The sequence below is a fragment of the Squalius cephalus genome (genome assembly GCF_949319135.1).
Source record: "Squalius cephalus genome assembly, chromosome: 21".
Taxonomy (NCBI): domain Eukaryota; kingdom Metazoa; phylum Chordata; class Actinopteri; order Cypriniformes; family Leuciscidae; genus Squalius; species Squalius cephalus.
The window spans coordinates 28,464,572-28,489,620 of NC_137142.1; the positions used below are offsets into that span (position 1 = coordinate 28,464,572).

Sequence of the window (25,049 nt, forward strand, 5' to 3'; positions counted from 1 at the left end):
GGCTGCCTTGAGGAAATCACTCAAGATCTCATTGTGGTGTGAAATTTCAAACTCTGTGTCGAAGCCATTCTGGGGCAGGTGTCACTTAGTAAAGGATCACTCAATTTCGTCTTGTCATTTTAATATGTGTTTCGACTTATTTTAACAACACAGCGAGGAGTTTCACCGTGGATATGCGGCCCCACACACACCTCTTGTAAAAGCAAACAGTAGGTCTGGCCGCTCTGCCTCCCGTTTCATATGTTTCTCTCAAACATCATTCATCATTTGTCTACTGGGAGAAACGTCCAAGTGACACAAGCCCCGTAGTGAGCGCGGACCTCCCTGCATTAGAATATTTCCCTTGGAAATGAAGAAATGCCTTTAAAAAGTGAGAATGAACAAGACTTTGACCCATGTCAGGAGAATGTAACAAGGCTAGCGCTCTCTGAGTGAGGGGTAAAGTGAATTAAAGTTTTTTTGGGTGTGATTAAGCACACATTCAGCCCTGGCACACTACGGAATTTATTCACCTCGTCTCACAGGGGAAGTGATGAAGTAATGATTAATATGAGGGATGTTTGGAAATGTAAATCCCTGCTGCAACACAAACAAACCAAGGGGCTTTCTCGGGATGATTAAATGCACATTTCACAGTTGATTGAGCATGCAAGAAGTCATCCATTTCCCCTGAACTCTGTAAACAGTGATGCAGGTCCTCTTTCCACTCAAGTATATGACCGTCGTCGTGGGTTTATATGCACATACAGGCCATTGAAGACGAACGACTGGCGCAATTTATATAACCGCCGGGATCTCTTGATTAGGTAATTTATATGGAGGACAGGTTTATAACCACTAACTTACCGTCTTGTCCCAGAACAATTATTTCAGAAATCTGGCTGTAAAAGCAGACGATAAATTCTCGATTTTTCTTTCGCTGTCATCGAATGTCCAATAACCTGGGATCCAATTCTCAGTAAATCGTCCTCTTTGAAAGCGAGAGCAATTAAATCATGAAAGTGATTTTCCTGAACTGTTTTTGGTGAACAACAGGGTTTGCATTCATGGACTGTGGGGAGCCGAACGTCTGGGTCATATGGTTGTGCAAATATCATTCCCTGGTCAGGGGCCGAGGCATGTGCACAAAAATGTAAATATTACAGGAATTAGGACATTAACGCTATATATTCCACCAATGTAACTTCCTAGTGACTTAAATCTGAAACATAAAATGACATACAGCACACAAAGATTCCAGCAAACAATGCCCTGGATTTATGAGTGTTTTGCTGTTAGTGCAAAGCGTTTAGCGGGACACATGAAAGACATGCATCATTGCCATAGTTTGCATATCATTAAACATGTATTACCCCCCTTGGCTACAGTCTTAGAATGACATTGTGTAATGTAAGTATACCTCATTCCTAGTTGCACCGTGACCCAGTGATAAACGAGTGAATAGATTTGTTTTTGATAACTTCATCAAGGATAGTCACATTATTAAGTCTGACTAAATGTGCTACATGAGAAAACACTGGTAACTCGTTAAATGAAAGAATGTAGCCGTAATTCATGGATGGAGTTAATATATTCTAGCATGCGGTGACACTGTTATACATCACAGTATACAATGGAATATTTAGAAGCAGCACCAGCTTTATACCAGAGAAATGCCAGCACCACACAGAACAGAGATCAAAGCCTAAAACCAAAAAAGGTGGGTTAAAATATTTGAAAATATTTTTTATTTAGTTGTTTTTTGGCATAGCATTACACTTCACCTGAGTATGTATAAATATACATTTTTATAATTAAAAATACTATAATGAGAGACTAAGTTTAGATAGATAATAATAACAACAACAATAATAATAATAACAAATATAGATTGTTATTGTTATTATTATAAATATTGTTATGAGAGACTATATGTATTTTGTTATATATAAATTTAAATAAATAAAAACAATTGTATACGTTGTTATTATTATTATTATTATTATTATTATTATAAAAAGGCCCAGTAGCTTTCTATATAGAACCCTAGGACTCTTGACTCAATTTAAAAGAATGTTTTATGCCAAAAACATTTCTAAAGAAGGTGAAATGTCTTAAAGGATTGCATAATACTTTCATTTTTAATGTGTTATTTCATTTTCTGTATAATGATAAAGTACATTCACAAGCTGTTTAACTCATATAATTGAATTCAAATAAATATTTAAATGAAACAAAATTAATTCATTCAAACTAAATCCATAAAATGATCCCATGATAGGACCCCCTAAAAGGTTCTACATATGAGGTGCCTTGATGGTACCCTTAAAGCTTCTATCTACCTTTCCTTCTAAGAGTGTAAATAAACTTGCTTTCAATTAAAATGACTAATGAGTGTCCATTCATGTGTCATGGTATCCCCCATAAAACATGAACTAAATTTTAAACTTGAGTGCATTTTTTAAATATAGACTGATGAGTAACTATAGAATCATTCCCATTAGATGAGCTGATGTCTGTCTCCGTAGTATTTGATGGTCGTAGCGTGCTGAGCATCTGGTGCCATGTGGATGGGGCAGATTAACAAGTCCACAGTTTGCAGCCTTCTCCCAGCATGACTGCTTGTAAATGGTAGCAAAAAAACAACCTTATTTGCTCCATTCCCTTTGAAAGAGAGCTAACACTAATGATCTCCAGCACTGGTGACAAATTCATTAATTGTGTGATAAGATTTTGCCTTTTCAGGTTTTAGCAGTGAACAGTGGTGCTGGTCAATAGCTCAGCTGGTCGAGTGTGCAGGAATGCTGAAGGAGTGTTATCCACTGAGGTTTATATAAGAGATATATAACAAATCACGGTGTGTTTATGTCTTGACAACATTGGTTAGGATCCCTTTGAAAGATACTGCTCACTGACTGCAAGTTACTGTTTACAAGCTAAAAGTCTTCGGAAAATGTTGACCTGGATGAGAAAAACGTTTTACTGTAGGCAGACATATCTGCTATGTAAGATGAAATGCTGACTTCTACAGACTTACACTACATATTTTATTCTGATAGTTAAAAAGCAACATATTTGATTCACTTCAGTTAATAAAAATAGCATTTTCATTGTGTCGCCTGTATTCTGAATAGCAGTATTAAGAGTGTTACAAGTGTTAGCCAGTAAGGAATCTATTTGAGTGTGAGTTGAAAACATGAACACAATCAGAGTATTCATGATTTCACTCAGTAGGAGCCATTCAGAATTATAAATGTATCTGGACACAGTTTGAGCAACACTGGTGGAGCAAAATGACATTTAAAAACATTGAAATATGCCCTTTTTTTAATGCACAGAATCAGCTGGGTGTGTAAATGCACAGACTAAGATAACTTAAAACAGACATAGTCTCCCCCCATTCGTTTACTCTATCTACAATTGAAGTATGCCGTCACTGAAAGAGAGCCTGCTTATGACAATGTGATGAGAAAAAAACATGAGAAAGGCGGCCCCAGTGGGTCAACCTACAGAACAGTCTAGCAGGTGTGCCTTTCCACTGACTGATGTGTTTATGATCACCTGGTGATTCACTTTGCCTGTTACCACAAGCCATTCCTCATAGCACAACTCCTACCAAGTGAGGTTAAACATTAGCCGAGAATATATGCCATTAGACACAACAACAGCTTTTGACTGACATGTCTGTGAAGTACAGTATAAATGAAAAATATAAAATGGCTTTATTAACCAAGCAAACACCAGAGTCCTACTGTGAAGTGGCCATATTTTTCTTTGAACCGGCATTAGACTGACAAAAACAAACATTCACAGAAAACAACCCCATTAATATTTTATGATATGGCTCCCTTGTGAACGCTGAAGGTAAATCATGCATCAAATATTAAAAGAGATGATTTTTATGTGTGTGCTCATATGCTACATCAGACATATCTTTGGTTCTCCGCACGAAAAGTGAACACACATCTTTGTAATTTTCCATCTTTGTAATTAGCGATACATACTGTGTTTATGAGGTACGGGACACGTTATTAATCACATCTGAAGTCCACCTCTTCACCTGGCCCTGCCTCTAGGACAATTTAGCACCTAATACACTCAACAGAAAACAGTCATGCTTCTGGAAAAGCAAATACTAGTAAATTATTTAGTAGAATGTTGCAAATTAGAGAGCTTGTCCCATCCATCACTTATATTTAGTGAAACATGTATACAGGGCAAGCGTGCACACTGTTAACATTGAGTGCATTACATGCTAAAAGCCAGAGGCCAGCTAAAACCTCTCTGTATTTTACTGTTCTGTCACAAGTAATTCGTCAAGACTAATTATGAATGATCTTCCTTGGAGTGTTACGTGTGCTCTCCACGAAGGCTTATTCTGCTAAAGGTTATTGGCATGCTTCATTGTGCCTCGGCCCGCATTACAAGGTACAAATGTCGTTGTACTTTTTGGGTTGTTGGGAATGACACTTGAAAGGGTCCTGTGTTCACCTTTAAGGAAAAATCTGTTTGGCTCAAAGCGGATGAAGACTAAAGCAGAGGCAGAGTATATGTGACATTAACACAGGAGAGGCCTCATTAAATTTGCATTAAATTAAATATTAAATTATAAGCAGCAGAACCAAACATTACACTTCACGAATATTATTCTCTTTTATCGCGAGTGTTCAAATATTACATTTATAATTTGCTCTGATTTATTCCCGTACCATGTCAACGCCTCAACATGACAACCTGTCATCATCCGCTCCATTTGAGTGACAGCCCATCAATCTTTTCCACCCACCCATAGGGGGAAATGTGATGCTTGTCAAAATAGAATTTGTCTTTGGACATTTTTCAAATCTGTGCCACTGCAAATGCAAAATAATAACTCTAGACATATGATGTAAGATTGACGTGGTTTTAAATTGAAAAAAAAAACAAAAAAAGCGCATGACTGTGTAACTAGATTAAAATGATTCATGAGACTTGAATTAACAAATATATGTTTCTTCTTTGGCTTCTTTTATTAGATTGCCTAAATGCTTATGTGCTCTGGGAACACCTTAAAAACAACAACAAAAATCGCACTTTGCCTATAGGAGGAGCTATTATGCCCCCACATCTTCAGTATGACACACACCTTATTTACTCTTTCTCCATTAAAACGTGAATTCTAGCAATGAGATGCAATATAAACCTCAAACTACACATATACTCCCATAATGCATTCTTTTCATTACTTCAAGGTTTTATATGCCCATATATGCCCACTTGAGCAGCAATAGAAGCTTCCAGATCCGGCTCCATATGGCATGCAGCTGCAGGTGACTGCTCGGAGTGCCTATGAATTGTGGCTGTACTCTTCAGAGAGGCGGCTGCTATCTGTGGGAGGTCATGGTACAGAGACATCCTCTGAGTTCCATGCTGAAGTACGAGGGGTGAGCGGGGTCAAGGATACCATAGCAGGTGGAGGCTCTATCACCTCCCCCTGTGAGGGAGACATGTCAATGATGCATGGAGGGCAGATACCATGTACTCCCTTCAGGTCATTTTTCAAGCATAAAAAGCTGAACAATTTACTTTCGAAATATTTCATTTATAAATTAACAATCACTGACTGAAAGAGATTTCCTGAACACTACAGCTCAAAAATTTAGAGTTGGTAAGATTTTTAATGTTTTCGAAGGAAGTCTTTTTTGCTCAACGAGGCTGCATTTATTTGATCAAAAAACAATAAAATGGTAACACTTTACAATAACGTTTCATTCGTTAACATTAATGCATTAATTAACATGAACTAACAATGAGATATACATATGTTACAGTATTTATTCATATTTGTTAATGTTAGTTAATAAAAATACAATTGGTCATTGTTTGTTCATGTTAGTTTGCAAAGCATTAACTAATGTTTACAAATACAATTTTTGAATTTAATAATGTAAATGTTGAAATTAACATGAACTAAGATTAATGAATGCTGGAGAAGTATTCTTCATTCTTAGTTTATGTTAACTAAAGTAGATAACTAATGTTAACTAATGAAACCTTATTGTAAAGTGTTACCAATAAAACAGTAGTATTATGAAATATTATAATATATGATACAAAAATGTGATATATGTTTATTCCTGTGATGACAAAGCTGAATTTCATTTCAGTCCTCCGTGTCACTGGTCCAACTCGACCCGCTCCGGGCAGGATTCGAACTGTGGTCTCTGGCATGGGAGGCGGGCGCTCTAACAAGGACGCTAAAGACTGTAGCCGCCAGCATGCCTCTTGAGGCCTGGTGAGTGAGGTTTAAACACACAGCTCTTACTTGCCTATGTCTGTTACACTCACCCCCTAAACCTCACTCCCATCCTGGTCAACAGCACCAAATGTAACCGGTCCTAATCCACCCACTCCAAACGGGATTAGAACCGTGGTATCCGGCGTGGGAAGTGGGCTTGATAACAAGAATGCTACAGACTGCAGCCGATAGTGTCAGGCGAGTCCATTATACAAACTAGTGAAATATTTCTTATTAGTAAAACAGGTGAAAATACTTTTGTGGAAAACGTGATACATTTTCAGGATGCTTTCATGAATAAAAAGTTAAAAAAAAAAAAAAAAACAACTTAAAAATTTTTTTTTTATTTGAAATAGAACTTTACTTTTAGCCAGTCATGTCTTCATTCTTTTGGGCTCATCTTGTACTCTGATGTATTGAGCATATGACCTTTTAGTATATATGTATGCGTGTGAGAGTATGGCTGAGGGCTGATGGATGTGCACATGGAGACACTGCTGGAGTTGTGATCTCCCACCAGATGTGTCCGAGCCGAAGGGAGAAGCTCCACACGGCCTGTCAGAAGCAGACTTCTTTAAGAGGAGACACAGGTGTTTGCCCCCAGAAATCCGAGAGAAATAAACTGTCAGGAAGATGGTCAGAGGCAAAAAGCATGGTAGCAGGAAAGGATCCGACTGCCAGATGATTCCTTAAAATGGACTAATTCATTCAGTAATTATATGACGTGATGCTAATTCACAGACACGAGCAGGATTTTAGTGATATTATAAAACAGCTTGCTTTAAAGTTTGGCAAAGCCACCATACACTATGATTTCATTTTCATGACACTTTTGATTGATAGACCTTAGCTTTTGATGAATTACCACTCATGTTGCTCAAAGTACGGTTATGTATCAAGTGTCAATTTCTTATCCCTTACAAAACACAACTCATACACTAATATTCTCAAGCAAATTCGACCTTTTGAATAGGCATAATACTTTGCCCCAGGAAGCATTGTAACTGCTTTTCATTGCATTGTTGAAAGAATGCATTAACATTTTCTTCCCGGTTGCACACACACAGAGCTCTGCCAATTATATTACAAGAGATGAGATAAGTAATAACATATCTAAGTCTTCCTGTACTCATACAATGCTTTTTCACAAAGGTAATTGCTTTATTTTCATGCAAAACACCCGTGTGGCATGCGTGTTATTTTCATCAAGTTGCGTCTTTGTCTGTAGGGCACAAGCAAAGCAGGACTGAGAGTAATTTTGAGCTCCTACTTTGCAGTTAACACTAAAATGCATTAAAGCAATAAAAATGATGCGAAGGTCCATATTTCCTCGGGCTGTGTTGCTGCGTGTCTGGACCCATTTGTCTCTTGGTCAGATCTATTAGTTCGGCTGTGCAGCGATCAAAACGGCCAGCATCTTCAAATATTTCTTTGCGATGTGTGATGTGTAAAGGCATCATAACCAGCCCCATGAAAACAAGCTTAAAATATTGTCTAAACTGTTTCCTTTGAATAGCTGCACTGTTAGCATACAAAAGCCATGTCTCGTAAGTGAGGTCAAGAGTCAGGATTCTGAACTGCCAGAGAAATACTGCTGTTTGTTATAGTTTAATGTCTCACATGGTCTTGCCAGATAAAGCTGTCAGAAATCACTTTAGTCTTTTGAATTCTGCATATATCTGAGCAGATCAGAAAGATCATTCCTCACAACATATCTGATATTAGCATCACCAGCGAGGCCTGTTGACAGTCCATCATTAGGTCTGTCATGGCATCCGTCCTGAATGGAAATTTGGTTGCTAATATTATTCAGTGTCTGCTCAAGAAAATGAACTTTCATCGCTTTGTGCACATGTTTTAACAACCTCACAAAGAGCATGGCATGTAATTTTATTAAAATCAGAAGTGTGCTTAAAAAAGTGCTCCCAAGAATGACAATGTGCATGAGTGCAAAGAACAGATTCAATGAGCTGTTACATTCCTGTTTGAGTGCCTCTACAGTTCACAGGATCATTCCGAAACAAAGATTAATATCTACACTGCACCGTCCAAAGAGTGAGCAATAACATATACTTAGTATGCATATAGCTGTCAGTGTTTATGAAGCCTATATCCTGCTTATTACATGGCTACTCGACAGATATATACCTAAACATAAAATATTGATTTGAGTCATTAATATAAAAAAAGAGTTCATTAGAATTTACGAAACAAGTGACGTTGCAACATTACAGAAACATTAATACCCTAGTAGCCTGAGTTTTGTGTCTGAATTAAACAAGGGACAGTGAGTCCATGCTGTGGTATGAGTGCTGCTTCTTAGCATTGTGTCTTACGCTCTTATGGACTCGCTTAAAGCCACTATGAATTCATATTTTTTATGGAATATTGCAGTATTTTTTTTTTTATTACTATTTTTTTTTTTATATATTTCAGACAGAACAAGTAACAAACATAGCATAGCATACATTATTACAAAACAATGTGTGGCATTAATTGGTGAATATTGCAGTATTGTTTATTATAATTTGATTTTATAAAAAATGATTTATCTCTGATGACGTGTTTACTAGTGCGAGGGCGGGACAACCTGTCACTCACACGATGAACACAATAGCAAATCACAACGATCCAATGAATTCCTGATGGACAAAATCAAGTCCCGCCCTATTTTTCTTGTTCAAAAAGAAGTTTCACTTGGATATACGTCCCAATAGGAAGAACAGTCTATCGCAACTTCCATATAATGCCGAGTTTAAGTCATCATCTACCTCTGAAGTTCAGTTCCAGTACATTGATGTGACGGTCACAACAGGAAAACCGCAGGACATCTCGAAACACCCATAAATTATATCATCCAGTTACTGCGAATTCATTCTTTCAAGGTAGCTACGAAATACAAGTGCATTCTTGCGTTAAAACATCCATGAAAGTAGCTTCGCCTGGTTTCGGTTAATCAGATATACAGAGTTGCAATGTCAATGGTTGAATGCAGTGAGTGACTGACCAATAAGAATCAAGGATTCCATAAGTAAATTATTCTAGCTCAAACAGTAGATGGTGCAAGCAATACCAAAAACACGGGTTGAAAAGTAGGTTGTCTGCATAAAAATGGCCACCAAATTCATTAATGTGAGTAGGACGTTTGTAGATATTGTGTAGATATTCAAAGTCTAAATGAGACAAAACTAAATGGTACATTTTAGATTATGACATCAAATTATCAATACATTGAAATTAAATGGAAACGTCTACCAGTGTTATATTACATAGCCCACAGATATAACATTCTTGACCTTCAATAATCAGCGAGACCTTGCAGAAGTTTGGTCAAGCAAAATAAAGATATGGAGACTCAGATAATTGCAAACACAAGCACATTGTCTCACTACTACAAGCTCATCTTAGAAATCTCAGCTATTTATCATCGACAGACATCCGAGCCATCACTGGGCTCTTTACGAAAAAACCCATTAAGTATTCTCAGAGAATGGTCTCATTTCCATAAAATATTCTTTGTCAAAACCCCAAAATGTGCAAATGAAACAGGCATTGAGATATGATAGCAGAGCCCCGAGAGCTGCCGTAAATGACCTCAATTAGGCACTTAAAGCACAAGAAGGTGCCTCGCATCGCAGGCCCTTTGAATGACAAGCCGTCACGGAAGCCATTTTTCTTTGGGCCTTTCTCACCTTGATGAGCACTTTGAATTTGTAAATCAATGAGGAGAGAGAGCGTGTGTAAGCGCCAAGAGATACTAGGAGCCCGCCGTGTTCAATGAGTGAATTGTTTGCCTGGGTCTCCATTACCACTCTCTCTGGGAGCCGTGGCCGGGATTAATCTGTCAAAAGGGGGCAATTTAGCATTGATGAATATGACATGTGACCATTGATGATGTTGATTTTATCTCTGGAGATTAGCAAGATTTACTTCAGATGGGTAATAACGTCATTGGCTTGATGCAGTGGATCTGTTTATGAGCTGATTAAATCGTGGAGCTCCTGCTTCATTTCATGCCATTTGGTTTATGGCTTCATTACTGCAATCACAAAAGCTGTGGTCATTTCCACCTCCCGTGTCAACATAAATCACTCTTGAAGACTGCTGCTATTTGACTGAGTGGAGCACCTTTGGGTGAAGACAATTATCTGAGCTATGCAAAATAAGTTTTGTACTTTACAAGGTTAAAATAAAGCTGTTTTAAATGGTCTAAACTACTAGAAGGCCTGTTGCTAGACTGTTTAAACAAAGCTTTCTCATTTGAAAGATTGCAATGATAATTGCCCTTATCGCAGCTAAAAAGGATTTTGCCTCAATCACATAATCCCATAAATCAAGCCACTCTCGTGAGAGAAAGATATAATTGTCTGTGACTTATGTCTAGAAGTTTAGCATTTGCGTGGCACTCACATATTGACACAGCTGTTGCTCAAAGCCTAGGATTGCTATGTCAGACTACAGCGTGTCTGTTTATTTTATCACACGCCTAGTAATTACATTGGTGTCAGTAGTAATTTTGTGCTATTTAATAAAAGAGTGAAGTGTAAATCAGTGGTGGCAATCCAGGTGTCCTCTAAAGTCCAGCTTTGAGTGGTAAGTGGGTTTATAGCAGCTCCAGTAAAAGGGTAAATTCAGAGCAGGAAGGCCTTGTGTGTCAGCATACCTTGGCACAGCCTCCTCAGCATGGTCTATAAATCAGCCATGCATCTCTACCAATGCAATTAGTTTTTTAGCACCTCTGGCATGAAACCTGAGGTGTGGCTATGCACTGTACACATGATAATTATTAACCATACTTATGTTTGAAGTCGCAGAGACCCCAGTACTGTGTGTGAAATAATAATGGTATAGTTTTAAAATGAACTTCCAATGATTTAATATGATCCTCTGACTTGATACAATCCCAGACATAGTTTTAAAGACATTGCTCTGTTTTACAACAAAGCTGTTATTCAGAAAACACTTTGTGGAAAAAATACAATAACGCAAATCAAAGCAAATATCTGGAAATTCCTTTTAAATTGATTTTTTTTTAATTTATGTTTTATAGCTGGGGTGTTTGAGGCCCTAAATGAAACATTTATCATGGAAAATATATGTTAAACTTTATTTAGCTTATCATCAGTTAATAAGATTGAAAAAAAAAAAAAAAAAAAAAAACTTTGAATACTTTTAAAGTATGTTTTTGAGCTATAGCAAAAGAGCCTTGGTGTCTTGTAGACCCCTAACAAAACATAAGAGTGAATACTTTCAATTTTATAAAAATCATGTGGCATGTTGTCTTGTTGATCTATGAAATGTTTCCCCTCTCAAATAAAGGACTCAAATTCATCTCCTATAACAAGCTGTTGTTGTCACAGGTTAATAAGGCATTCCAGTCCTCCTCTTTTCCATATTGTGGTTGCCTGGCACCTTACACGAGACCACTGTGGAAGGTATTCACTTTATTTATCGCCCTTATAAACATGCTCATTGCAGGGCTGATCAGTAGTGTAAGTCATGCTTTACTACCAGGCAGTGGAGTTCTGTTCCTCTTTATACTCCTTAGCCACAGTGAACAGCAGTGGAAGAAGGCATGCGGGGTAATTTATGCACACATGTGCCTGCTAGCTCCTCTGATGACAGGCCCGGGAGGAGGGGCACATGATGAATGGCTTTCCATCGGGGACCTCCTCACAGCCACCATGATGTGGGTAAAAATGGAAATTGCTCTCTTTCACCGTCATTACATCAGTTTAAAGCTTGTGTGGGCCTCCAGAACATAGTCTAGTTGCTCCGCGTCTATGACATTTCTGGGCGGGTTGAAGTTTTCCATCTTTAATGAACTGCTTTAGGTGTGTAAATACAATCATTAATTAATCTTGTGTCATTATTTATAACTTTAGTTAATAAAACTCATGTAGGCCTAGTTCGTAAATGTATATAGGCCTGGCTTATTATTTTAAGTTCCTATATCCGGGGTTAATTGTCATCGCTCCCAAAATTTTAAAATAAAAACATAAATAAAAACAAAATTAATAAATAAACTATTGGACATTCAACTTAAATGTTGTTAAAAACGATATATAGGCTAAGTTTTGTCGACTCATTTGGGAAGTTTGTTTCGCGAAACTGTTAGACTAACAATGGAAAAAAAAATACGATTTGTAGCCTATAGGCTACTTTATATTTGATATTGCTATATTGTAGGTTACTTTGTGAATTTATGTAGGCTAGTTAAAACACGCAGTTAAGTATAGGCCTATTGCCTTATTCGTTACCTGCGCATATTCCAGTTTTCCATGAGTAAACAAACAAACAAACAATATAAAAGCACTTTTGCAAGAGTAAATATCCACGTTTTCTTATTCGTCTCGCAAGCAAAAATATCAGTAGCATTTTTTTCTGTTCTTATGCGTTATCCTAGTTCTTTTATTAAATTAAATGGAGCATTCGATAAAGATTTCTCTTTTTTTTTCTTTTTTATTACACGTTTTTTAAACTAATTACAATCGTGTTGATTAATTATAATTAAATTTTTTTCAGTTTAAATATAGTATATGGGCTACGCAAATAAAAGCAATTGCTGAGGAAATAATTTGGCGATCAAAATATGGGCCTATAGAAAACACAAACCCTGCTTTTCTTTCTAATCTGGAAGCCGTTAGTGTTTCATTAAATGACAGATATGATTTACAAGTCTAGTCGAATGATAATGTTTGTGTTTGCTCACTGAATGAAAATATTGCTGACCGTTTTAGGCTACTCTGGTATTTGACAAATAGTGTGTACTCCTTGTGTGTAGCCTATCTGTAAAAATCTCGTAAAAAATGTTTCGTTAATTCACATAAAACAGACTTAAACCTGATATTGGTAATCTATAACAAATAATATGTCCTACAATTAGGCCTATATTAAATTGAAAATGTATGTCAATCGTTTTTTTTTTTTTTGTTTTTTTTTAAATACAGTCTGTTTCCTGTAATATTTATAAACAGCACTCGCAATGTTGTCTCTTTAGCGTTTCTCAAACATAACTCATTGTCCACATAAGCCATTGACGGCTGCACTTATCCTACTGCAAACGAGCCTAGCATTACAAAATAAAATCTTGTTCAACAAAACCACAACAAATGCACGTTCAGAATTCAGCATAGCCGTTTATATTCTGAAATGATTCTTCGATATATGGTGAGATGATGGACTGACAACATGATAGAGTATAAGATATTGAAAAAGAAAGTGAACACCGGTCGTGTCATTCACCTAAAAGTTGTCCTGAAAACATTTTCTCTTTGTAAAAATATGAAAAAAGATGGTACAACCCCTTGATTAATTTATCGTCGCCCAGTAAGAAGAAATAAAGTGGCAATTTCTACATTTCTTTTTGTATTTAGAAATAAACTATTTTTTATTTATAAACTTCAAATGCATAAGTAATAAAATGAACCTGTAATTATTTCAAACGTGTTCTGGCGTCATTTCTTAACATCGTTATACCAAACTTTCAATTCTGATTGCTGGGTCACTCATTAGAAAAATAAGAATAATAAAATCTCAGACACCGACGAATGCACTCATAATTTTTTTTTTTTTTTTTTTTTTTTTTTAAATCTTATTCCAAGTTAAATCGTTTAGTAGAACTGTAAAACCCGAAAAAAGGCTGCAACCATGGAAATTAGCTACATGATTTGTATTTAAAACGGCAAAATCAATATAGGCTACTCAAATGACAGAATTTAGTTTGAGTTGAGTTTTGGTGATGTTTGGTTAATGAATACTGAAGACAGAAATATGGAACAGAATTGTTTCTTATTTTCCAGAATACATACAAAAAATACCAATTCTCTCTCCGTGGTGAACACCTGAAAAATAACGGCAATTTCAAATCATGTGGACAATTTGGGATTTAAGAAACAAACATGCATGTAAATTATCTTCTTTTCAATGAGACATTAAATAATAACGAACAATACAATCATAGCAATTCCAAATCAACATCCAACTGAAGACCCCTATTTTATTAGTACTCTAACATGTGTTTCACGTTATCTACAGAGTTCATGTAATGCACTTTTGAGTTTCTCAAATATTTTCATTTGTATTATTGTCCGCTTTAAGCTGACATAAATAAATACAGTGAGTCCACGGATCCAGTCCTTCAGTGGCGCGATGATATAAAAGTCTTTATATTTCAATCTTTATAATCTATAAATTTGGACAGAGTCTGGTTTTTTTGTGTTTTTGTTTTTTACTGGTATCCAAGCGCTGCTGCTGTGGTGAGTCTTTGACCGTACAGTGCATAGGGAGAATAATAAGGACCGGTCGCGGCAGGTACTGGAACCGGTGCGCCGGGAGTAGGCAACGGGCTCTTTGAATACGGGTGATAGCGGCTGCTTAGTCCTAACGCATGATGCGGGCTCCTAAGTGCCAGTGTCCCGGGGCTCCCAGGGGCTCCTGAGGGCGGCATGTGCATATGGCATGCCATTGCTGCGGCGGCAGCATTAGCTAAAGATGATGAACTGGGATAACCCGATATAAACTTTTCGGTCCCGGTGAACGCGGTGTGCGTCCGCAGGTGGTTAAGAAGTTCTTCGGAGGATGAGAAACGCTTGTCACAAGGTCCGTTAGCTGACACCCAGTTACACACATGCGGAAGAGGGTCGTTGGGCAGCATGAACCCATAGGGATACAAAGGGTGTCCACCAAAAGATGGCGGCGAGGAGTGAACCCCGTGCAAAGGGTGTGTCGGGTACATGAGTTGATATCCGGACTTCAAAGCAGCCGCCGAGTCGTGTGTGCAGGAAGCTCCGGCTGCACCGGCCAAGTGGCTGGCACAGTGGTAACTCAAGCAGTAAGGGTCCCTACAAAGGCTGGCTGACATTATGGATGGAGGGGATGCCCCGGCTAGGGGGCTTGAGCCAGCTTTACTGCAGCCCAGCGAGCTGGCGAGCTGTGCATTGACCAGACTTCCACCGTGGGGCAGGAAGTGCTGGGGATAGCCGGCGTAGGCCCCTGCTAAACTGCCAGGGTACGTCATGCCAGCCGGGGGTAGAGGGAAAACTGTCTGGCCGGGTTTGTACGGAGAAACGGGGGCTACAAGTCCTGACCCCAGGACGGAGGCTGAGGATGAAGAGGTGACACACGAGGACTCCGACGTCGCTGCCTTGGATCCTGATGTGGTCTCCTGGTGCTGGTTGACCTCCACGTTAATTCCCGCACAGCTCACGCTTATCCTGCTATGGCTGATGCTGGTCGGTGCAGATCCATCCGAGGTGCAGTTTTTATTACAATCAGACTCTTTCTTTTCGTCTCTCTCTCCCTTTCCATCTGACGGCATCGGGGAAGCCGAAGTGCTGGAATTCGGGCTGCCAGTCCTGGGAGTGAATGGCTGGCAGGTGGCGCTAGGCACACGGAAACCAGATTTCTCTCCGTTCGACACCCCAGAAGACGAGTCCTTCTTATCCGATGGCTTGGAATACGGCTTGAAGCTGGATTTGTCTTCCACACCGATGTCACTCAGTTTTAAAGGGCCAGATTTCGACTCTTTATCGTTAGATCCGTTTGATGTTACCGAGGAGAGTTTGGAGGAGGGTGGAGGGTCCGGTTTACCGATCTGAGAGCACGTTTGCGCAAGAAGAGCCAGAGGACTTTTCTTGGCATCGAGCTGCGAGGACAGATAAAAATAAAGGACGTAAACACCACAGATATGTAAAAGCACAACCATTACAAGGTATTTGTCTAAATAAACAACAAATAAACTTCCCTAAACGACTCGTCGCTTCTATTTGAGCGTTTTAAGCGAGTCGATAATGTGCGCATCGCGCGAAACGGACTGGAAGCCCGTGCCAAAAGCGCATTTACAATGTTAGCTGGATTAAAGAGAAAATTGGTCAAATTTAAATACGATGTTGGCTATTGGCTTTTATTCATTTTATCGGCCCAGCCCCGCTACGTCTAATCCAAGATTATCGTAATGCTCCGTCATTTCTCCGACAAAATAGAATGCGGACTTGTCAAATACATGAACATCTTATGAAACAGCGAAAACGCATCTTACCTCAATTGGACTAATCGGGGTGGATGGCAATGGCTGAAGATATTCAGGGTGTAAAATGTGTCCTGTGCGTGCAGTAAGCATTTTCAAAATCTTAATGGGAATTCGGTTAGCTTGCCGTAAAGGGTCCGAAGGAGGGACGGAATGGAGAAAAGGCTTGCAGACGACCGCGGAGTTGTTATTCCGAGAGCTGCTGCTGGTGCTTTCCCAGACTAGATCAGTATCACTATTTCTTGAAGCAGAAGCAGAAGGCGATGTGATCATGACCCAATTCTCATGTATTTTGTTGGTATTTCATTTATCAGATTAATAAATAAAAAAAACACTATGCCGTAATCTTCATTCAAATAGTAGAAATAAAGATAAATTGTATAATCCGCATGGAGCAAAGCGCGAGGCTATTGCAGATCCGGAACCGCGTGTGACACCAAAGGCATAGCGCGCGCTCTGTCTCTTCCCGTAGGTCCGCGCGCTTGTCCTCCCAAACCAAGAACTGGTAGAAATTTTCACTTCAAAAGCAGCTGAATTAGTCCGAGATTAAAGCCCTTGCCGCCTTCCAATCAAATGGGACCCCGAGGTGATTGGAGGGTCAAGGGGATGTGACGTTCCTCCTCCTGCAAGCGCCTCTATTTTGACAACTTGGGGGAGGAGATTTTGCACAATATGTAGGTTGTCGTACACGCCGATGTCTCTGTCAAAAATGAGATTTAAATTGCTCGCTATTCATTTTCATGAGCATGCTTCCATAATTTAGCCATTTTTTAAAAGAGAAAAATAATTCTCTCATGCATTTACTCTTCGTCTCTATTGTAGGCCTTAATAAGATTAAGCTCCATATTTAGCCTACCGATGATGATTAACACCATCAACAAAAACAGAATTAAAACATTAAAGTTTGGGAGATTCCTTTTTATTATTTTTATTATCGGCACCCAGCTCTTTGTAGTCTATAAGACCTACATTTTTAGTAACCATTTTTCCTTTTGATGTTATTTATTGTATGAATTTAAATGTAGCCTAGTCTTTTTTTTCTAAGATGTTGTGTGCCTGCCTTTAGTTTAGTTTTTTTTTTTTTAACCGTTAGCCTACCTTATGTGAACGGGCTAAAACATAAACACAAGATCAACTTGTAGTGTTTGAATTCCCCAATCAGACAAGCGTTGACAAGAGCAGACCAATGCAGTGATAGAGGGATGTGAATGTCACATGTTTTCAATATAATATAGACCGCCCTTCTATTTCTATCCCCACCCCTCCGTCAACTGTCAATTCTGCTCGACCACAATCAATCAGTTATTTGTCAGTTGCTGTCAATCCTTTTCTTACTTCACGTCAGCTTTTGAAGCTGATTATGTGCCGCGAGTGACAGAGAAAAGGGCAAAAGAAGCATCCCGGAGAACAGTCACTTAATTTGAGGGGCAGTTTCTCTGTTTGATTCAGTTTGGAAAGGTTTTGTTTAAAACCTGTGGTAAGACAAGAACCTTTTCCCCGTGTTTCTTTTTTCTTTCATCTTTTTCTTCAATTGAAGAAGAAATAGAAAACCAACAGCTGGACATTAATCATTAGTTTTATTTAGAAATACAGCTGCAGAGTGTAAGCTTTTTGAGAGCGTCATAATTATTTTACTTTTATAGGCCTAACAAAAAAGGTATAAAATAAAAACACGAGGAAAGCAATTAATGCAAATATTTTTCTTACTTTATATAGGTTAGCCTATAACATTTGTGTTAGTTAATTTTATTTTACATTAACAAAACAATTTCATGTCTAACCTGTTGTCATTTTTATGCCCATTACCATTTGCATAATTGTTTACACTTTTTCTGTTATTTTACGGATTTTTTTTTTTTTACAGTATTTACTATAGGCTATATAGCCTAGGCCTATATATGTTTATAACTTATTTTCCTCTGCAAGTAGCCTACTATTGAATTAAAAAGAAAGAAAAGTCGATGTGTTGTGTAAACCAGTTATAAACATGCCGAGGCTAAGTTTCAGACAGGTGTACATGATACTTCAAATCATATTTTCCTTGTCTCACATGCAGTTTCAGGTCTTTCCGGACACTACATGTTTTGCACAAATGTAAACTTCACTTGTTGGTTATTGCGTTGCCTCAAGCAAAATCCAACAAAATTTTAACTCTGAATGTTAAAAGACACAGGAATACAATAATAATAAAAAATAGTCCAGACGTTTTTTCCATTCATGTCAACTAAATTTTATTTACACACAATCAAATTATTCATTTTATTTGACAATACCAAAATACATAAAAGAAAGAGAAATGATCTGTCAGACCTTTGAGAAAAGAAGTTTAAAAAGCCTTGAACTATTCACCGCTGAGACGGCTAATCAGTATTGAGGCTCCGGGGCAATCGGGCAGCTTTTCAATGCGCTTTGCCTTTCATCTCTCACTGGATGGAGGCGCTCAATTAAAAGCCTATCAGTTTGTAAGTAAATCAACGCCTATCAAAGTTGTCACATCAAACAAAACGATTATTATTGCAACCCGCCTCCACCATTAATCTCTTTCTGCGGTAATCCGCTTGACAGGTCATCTTGGAGAGCAAGAAAACCTGGAGTGGACAGTCATCAGCGTGAAAGAAATGTATATTTTGCTGGAGTGTCTCAGACACATGAAACAGATAACCCTGGTCCGTGACAAACAATAAATGTTGCTGGTTTGCTAAACTTGGGAATTAAACTCCAGAACGCAGTTTTATTTAATACACTTAAATAAAACAATAGCCTCACCCCCTCCTTTAAAAAAATCACATTAATTAAATTAGCCAAGTTGCCTACATCATACTTTTAGAATTAAAAAAATAAATAATTTTTATTGTAAAAGTCTATAAACCAATAAGAACGTGTATCATTCATCACAGGCTATATCTCGCTCTCTCTTACACACAGCTCTCTCCCCAGGAATCAATATATAGGCTACTGATTGCATTTGCCTTTTTAACGTAGTTTACGTGTTCTAATATTTAGAAAAGTTAGAATTATTTAGCCACAATAAGTAGGCCTTGCTCAAATGCACATAGGCTAGTTTGATTACAATTCTGAAAACCATAGATAGTCGATCTGAAAAACGTAGGAAAAACCCTTTTCATTATTGATTTACTACATTAACAATAGGCTATTTGTAGGCTGTTTAAGTTTTTGAAAGTGCAAATAGTGTTACGATTTTGCTGTAGGCTATTATTCCCTTTTCTAATACAACACAGACACTAGTGTTGATACCGGCCATTTTTAAGATGAACGCAGAATCTTTCTTAAGCATGGAAAGATGTGTGATTGTTTTCTGCTGAGGCTGTCAGCGCGTGACACACTGCGTGAGAAATTAGGGCAGAGAAGGGTAACCATAAATTTCAGCATCGGGCACAATTTTTCTCTTTATTGTCTGCATGACGAATGAGCTTCTGAACCAGACACCAAACACTCGGTATTACCCTTAAATGGGAACATATTTTGGGGGGGTCATAATTGATATTATTTAAATGCAAATGTATTAAATATATTTCATATCGTCATGTTTATGCATGACTATAGGCTACCTATATAGTCATTTATAGAGTTGACTAAAGCGCCCGAAACCCCCGCGTTTGTTCAAAACATTTTGTGTTAAATTTGAGTGCCGCACATTTACTATTTATTAAAATAAACAATAACACTAGGTCACATTTCACACAGTTTTTTTTACCCCTCAAGTTACAAATATATTTGAAAGGGTTGCTGACTAAGTGATGGGTAAAGCAGTTTAGTCAGAGTAAGCAACACAAAATCAGTTAAAATAAAAACACAGTAGGCTATTAATTTTACTTTTAGTGCTTAGAAAAACTCGTACATTAGTACATTACGGAAATTCAGCCAACTCGAATAGTTTAAAAAAACAGCGTTGTAGTCCGCTTCCTCTCATTCAAAGCGTAGGCTAGCATATCCGATATAAATAACAACAACAATAATAATACAAAAACTCGGTTATTCTTTTACATCTGTTAAACATGCATTACAAAGCATTTTCTATCATTAAGTTTGGCAAAAGAGACCACAACGAACCACTTTACCTTACATTACACACGCGCTCCGATGTGAACATTTACAGACACAATCCCTTTATTTTCTATAAAGATGATAATGTGAAAAGATTTCCAGTGGCGTCTAATGGAGCACATTTTAGTAGCCAAACTAAGTCGTTACATTATTCTAGCATTCGTGCGCTACCGCCTGCATAAGATCAGAAATCCTAGTCGTCTCCACACTGTCTGTCTGCGCGTCCAAAACTTCCGCCTATGGGAGGATCCGTCGTGACGTCATGCTCTCGAGCCCTTTCTGTATGTCATACAACGATAACAAAAAAGCTTTAATGTGTTATTTTAACATAAACTATTAAATGAACACACGAATGCGAAGAAATACAGTAAAATATGATTAGTGAATTTATAATACAGTGAAATATGACTTCTGAATTGTAATAATACGTCGTATTCTATGTTAAACACATTCTTTGGAGATTCTAACTTCCAGTGATTAAAAACGGCTGCTTTTTTCAACAGAAAGCTGTCCGCATTGCTACTAATAATGCTACTCATCATTATTTTTATGGCAAAACATCCTTAGGAATACCGTATAACCAGCTAAAACTGATTTGAGAAATTGAACAGTGGCGCGTGCTTCCGTCTAGGATCAGCTGACACGAGCACGCGGAAGAAGTAAAGCTTCATACGGAGCGTAGATTAAAAGTTTATTTTGGAAACATAAAGGAAACTTTCCAGTCTTATAAGCATAAAAACCTTTGTGTTGGTCCTCGTTAGAAGCTTCTTTCTTTCTGAACTGTCATTTGACTGCAATGGCATACAACGAGTCAATGGTTGTAGTGAATGGAAGTCAGGTAAGTGAAATATTGCAAACACGTTATCCTGTGACCTATATTATGGATTCTAGACACCCAGAAGTGTGCGTTTGTTTTTGTCTTTTTGTTACTTATTGTTGTAAGTCATGAAGTGACATGAAGTTGATATTTATAAAATAAAAATACATCTTCTGTATCGCGAGACAATTGTCAAAATATGAATACAAATTTATTATAAACTGCTTAAATAGTTGTTGATTAACATAATAACGGTGGTTTAATTCACACAATAGCTGTGTATGAAGTATTTGCCTTCACATGTTAATGCACAGCTGAACAGCTTCATAACAAACATAAATTTAATAACCCCACCAGCTTTTATGTTTAAGGAGGACTATTTCTTGAAAGAACATTAATTCATAGTACCAACTGTGTAATAAAACTGACATCTCTTCCTGGTAACACTTGATTTTACTGTGTCTTTGTTACACATTACATGTACTTACAATAGTAATAACTGTCAATTATGCATTTGAATTACATGCAACTAACCCTAAACCAAACCTATCCCTAACATTATAGTAAGTAGGCTACATGTTGTTAATTGAGATTACACAGTACTTATATGTATAATTTTACTGTTACTAAGACACCTAAAAAATGCCTCTCTCTGATGCAGGTGTCCTGCATTGGGCTTGATTGGGAAGACATTCCAGATTTTCTTGGGGCAAAATATGGAGAATTGGCAAGAAGATTAGACCTCAGCTTCAACCAACTGAGGTAAGTTACTGTTTTTGTCTGAGTGTAACTCGTAACAGGCCATGACAATAGGAGGTCCATGATGATGGAAGACAGCAATGACATGCATGGCACCTAATATGCACATACTGGATTCCCATATGGATCTGAGATGGGTGAGACATCATGTTTCTTTCCCTAAGTTTTGCAACAGGATTATGGTCGACTTTATCCTCTCTGTAAAGATGGAAAATAACCATTATAGGTAGTTTTCACATCTGTTGTGTTTTTGATTTTGTACTTCCGTTTTTGTGTACTTCTGTTTTGAGTACACCTCTGTTAGGCCTTTTAAGATGCTGCTTGACCACAGATGCTGGCAGTGCACATTAAGGAATTCATATCATATATGGCTGCTATTAAATATGTAATATAGACTCCCTTTGCCTAGAGAAAAACGCTTGAATTGGTTGAGAAAGTTCTTGTGTGAAGGATGTTTCTATCATGTGAAACATTCTAGAACATTGCCATAAATGACTGGATCCCAACCGCATGCAACTACTCTGATTCAATCTACCTGTCGTGTGGACAGTCACACCTTTGCATTAAGTGCAATTTAATACATGCGTTATGTGCATTACATTGTCAGCCGTGTCATCGAGACATCAGAGAGCGGTGGGTACAGTAGCAGCATGCCATGCTGTGGCCAGATAAAAAGCCTGATCAATAAATGTGACATGTTAATGCTGAGCAAATAGAATAAAAGAGTCCTTTGACAGGACATGAAGAAGCACCTTGTGGCAGCTGGGGAGGGGGATGCCATTTCACCAGCAGGACTAGCAAAGCTGATCTGACAACTAAAAGAGAGGAGATGATGGTTATAAGGTGCCTTTGTTTCAGACTTCTTTTCTTGACCTGTCAGGCCTTGAAGGACTCTGAATGGGCCTCTTTTTGTCATGTGAAAATTGTCGTCTTGAGGCAGTTATCTGTGCTGAAAATGTGGATTCTTCCATTTAATTGATTCGCTTTGCACTGGAGTCTGTCACATTAATAATTGCCAAATCCTGCGCTGCTTCAATGTGTCGCACATAAATGTACGCTTATCGGCGTATTAATATTCCTAATGAGCATTTGGGACTGGCAACCTGGCATAGGTTGAACACTGTAGAACCCAGAATTATCTATGTTTATTGTTTAGATATAAAATTTGATATATTTTTGCATCATGTACTGAATTTGGTCAACCGTCATCATGTGCATAAATTATATAAAATGCTATACAAACAGATATCTGATCATGACTAAAGGAATCAATACAACTACTCCATCCATGGATTTATAAAGTTGATGGTTCAGAGGTTTTTTGTGTTTGTTCTTTAATGCAACGCTCTTTATTGCATCAGTTTCATCCGTAATGCTTCCTGATAGTTTCACCATACACATAGTAGCATTGCTACACTGCTTGCACTGTGGTTTATTGCCTTTGTTGAACCATTATGCTATCATCAAATCATTTATAACTTTTTATGAGTAAGATAATTACCAGAATAGTTGGGAACATCGATAGCCTATTAATGGGATTTCTTAGAACAATGTCAGGTTTATTGTTTTTCCATTAAAACCCTGCAGGATTTACATTACCGATGCAGTGTCGTACACACAGAAGAGTGAGGTTTCACCACTTATGTTTTGGACTAACCCCAGTCTTGTTCACTCGGATTCACACTTCCATTAAAGATGATATTTGGGAACAAGGCTTGTCAGCAGACAGCCCCCCTCTCTGACGTCTGTATGTACGTATCAAATGCAGAATGTTAAAGCTGGCTCTGAAATATTTTTTTTTTTACCACTTCACAGAGACTTTGAGCAGAACAGAAGATTCTGTTACTGGAGCTGTTTTGGTCATATGCTTTGTTGAGGTTAGGGTTACATTCAGTGTGAAATCTAATTTATAAAGAAGCATGTGATCAGAATAAAGTGAGGATGTGGCCTACAGTCAGGATTTCACTGCCTCTTCTGCCATGTTCACACAAAGACCCCACAGTAAGAAGTTAATAGACAGACATCCTGCCCTCTAGCATGAGGACTTAAATATGTGAACATGACAAAGTGATGGAAAGGTTCTTTCATGGTCCTCAGGGCTGCCACAAGACAATTTAGGTCATCAAGAAATGAGCGTTTATTCGGGATGGGTTATGATAGTTAACTAGTCGTCCGTTTTAGATTCATAAGTTTTATTTAATTTTTTTCATTTGTTTTTTAGTGACAGTTTGCAAGGTAAATCCCTTTGTGAGAAGTCTTTTAAAGAGATACTCCACCTAAAAATGAAAATTCTGTCATCATTTACTCATTTACATGTTCTTCTTTGGAAATAACAGAGAATTGTATCCTTTTTCATTCAATAAAAATCAATGGGCTCCAGTGTTGTTTGGTTTCCAGCGTTATGTTCCATAGAAGAATGCCATACAGGTTTAAAACCACATGAGGGTGAATAAATGACATATTTTTCATGGGTGGGGTATCCCTTTAGTTCATCCTTTTAATGCACTGCTCCTACAGCCATACATGCGTTGCCATGAATGTTGCATTTTAGTGCTTGTCAACTTAAAAAGAGTTCAGATTTAAAAAGTATGTATTAAGACCTCCGCGTCTTGTTCTTTCTGTCCTGTTCCTTCCATATTGTTCATATTGTTTCCTTCCCAAAACAAGCCTTATTCACTTTTGTAAAGAGATATTTAACTGAAAAATGAAAGTTCTGTCATCATTTGACTCAGACTGCCAAATTCAGTGAAAATGTATCATAATATATATTGTTGTACATTAAGGATTACATAATGATATTTTATTTATACCTGTGAAGAGCAAGTGATACAATCTAAAGTTTAGTCACCATAAATTTATTTGAGCCATTATTTTGAGAATTCGATCAATATATAAGCAGACAAAGTCGTCACAGTGACTTTGCGCAAAACCATTGAGTGCACTCACAGGCTATGTTACCTGATGTGAGAGGTGTCAGAGAGAATCTCTGCAAACACGCATGTAAAATCACATTCAGTTTATCAGACTTTTCGCTAGGTGCCTTTTGTGTGGTTTTAACGTTGAGTTGGTGTGAAGGTGAAATGATACCTTTCTCAAGACTGGCCATGAAGTGGTTAGATCATAGA

General features: G+C 37.8%; 2 protein-coding genes across 2 annotated transcripts in view; one reads left to right on the forward strand and one right to left on the reverse strand.

The window, feature by feature from the left end:
- Window positions 1-14,466: 14,466 nt before the first annotated feature.
- znf503 (zinc finger protein 503) lies at window positions 14,467-16,928 on the reverse strand. Its single transcript, XM_079854592.1, has 2 exons — window positions 16,296-16,928; window positions 14,467-15,902 (listed from the first exon to the last, which is right to left on the reverse strand). The coding sequence occupies exons 1-2, from the start codon at window positions 16,554-16,556 to the stop codon at window positions 14,487-14,489; spliced, it is 1,677 nt and encodes a 558-aa protein (XP_079710718.1). The 5' UTR covers window positions 16,557-16,928; the 3' UTR covers window positions 14,467-14,486.
- Window positions 16,929-20,967: 4,039 nt separating this feature from the next.
- lrmda (leucine rich melanocyte differentiation associated) overlaps window positions 20,968-25,049 on the forward strand; it is a 267,050-nt gene continuing 262,968 nt past the window's right edge. Inside the window, exons 1-2 of the mRNA XM_079855913.1 lie at window positions 20,968-21,186; window positions 21,827-21,927. Coding sequence (XP_079712039.1) covers window positions 21,145-21,186; window positions 21,827-21,927 — 143 coding nt within the window. The 5' untranslated portion in view covers window positions 20,968-21,144. The remainder of the gene's footprint in view (window positions 21,187-21,826; window positions 21,928-25,049) is intronic.

Bases quoted from the DNA above. Each gene is read 5' to 3' on its own strand.
- znf503 (XM_079854592.1), bottom strand. From the start codon at position 16,556: ATGATCACATCGCCTTCTGCTTCTGCTTCAAGAAATAGTGATACTGAT. The intron at 15,903-16,295 runs GTAAGATGCGTT...CTGTCCTCGCAG, and splicing joins CCCCGATTAGTCCAATTGAG to CTCGATGCCAAGAAAAGTCC.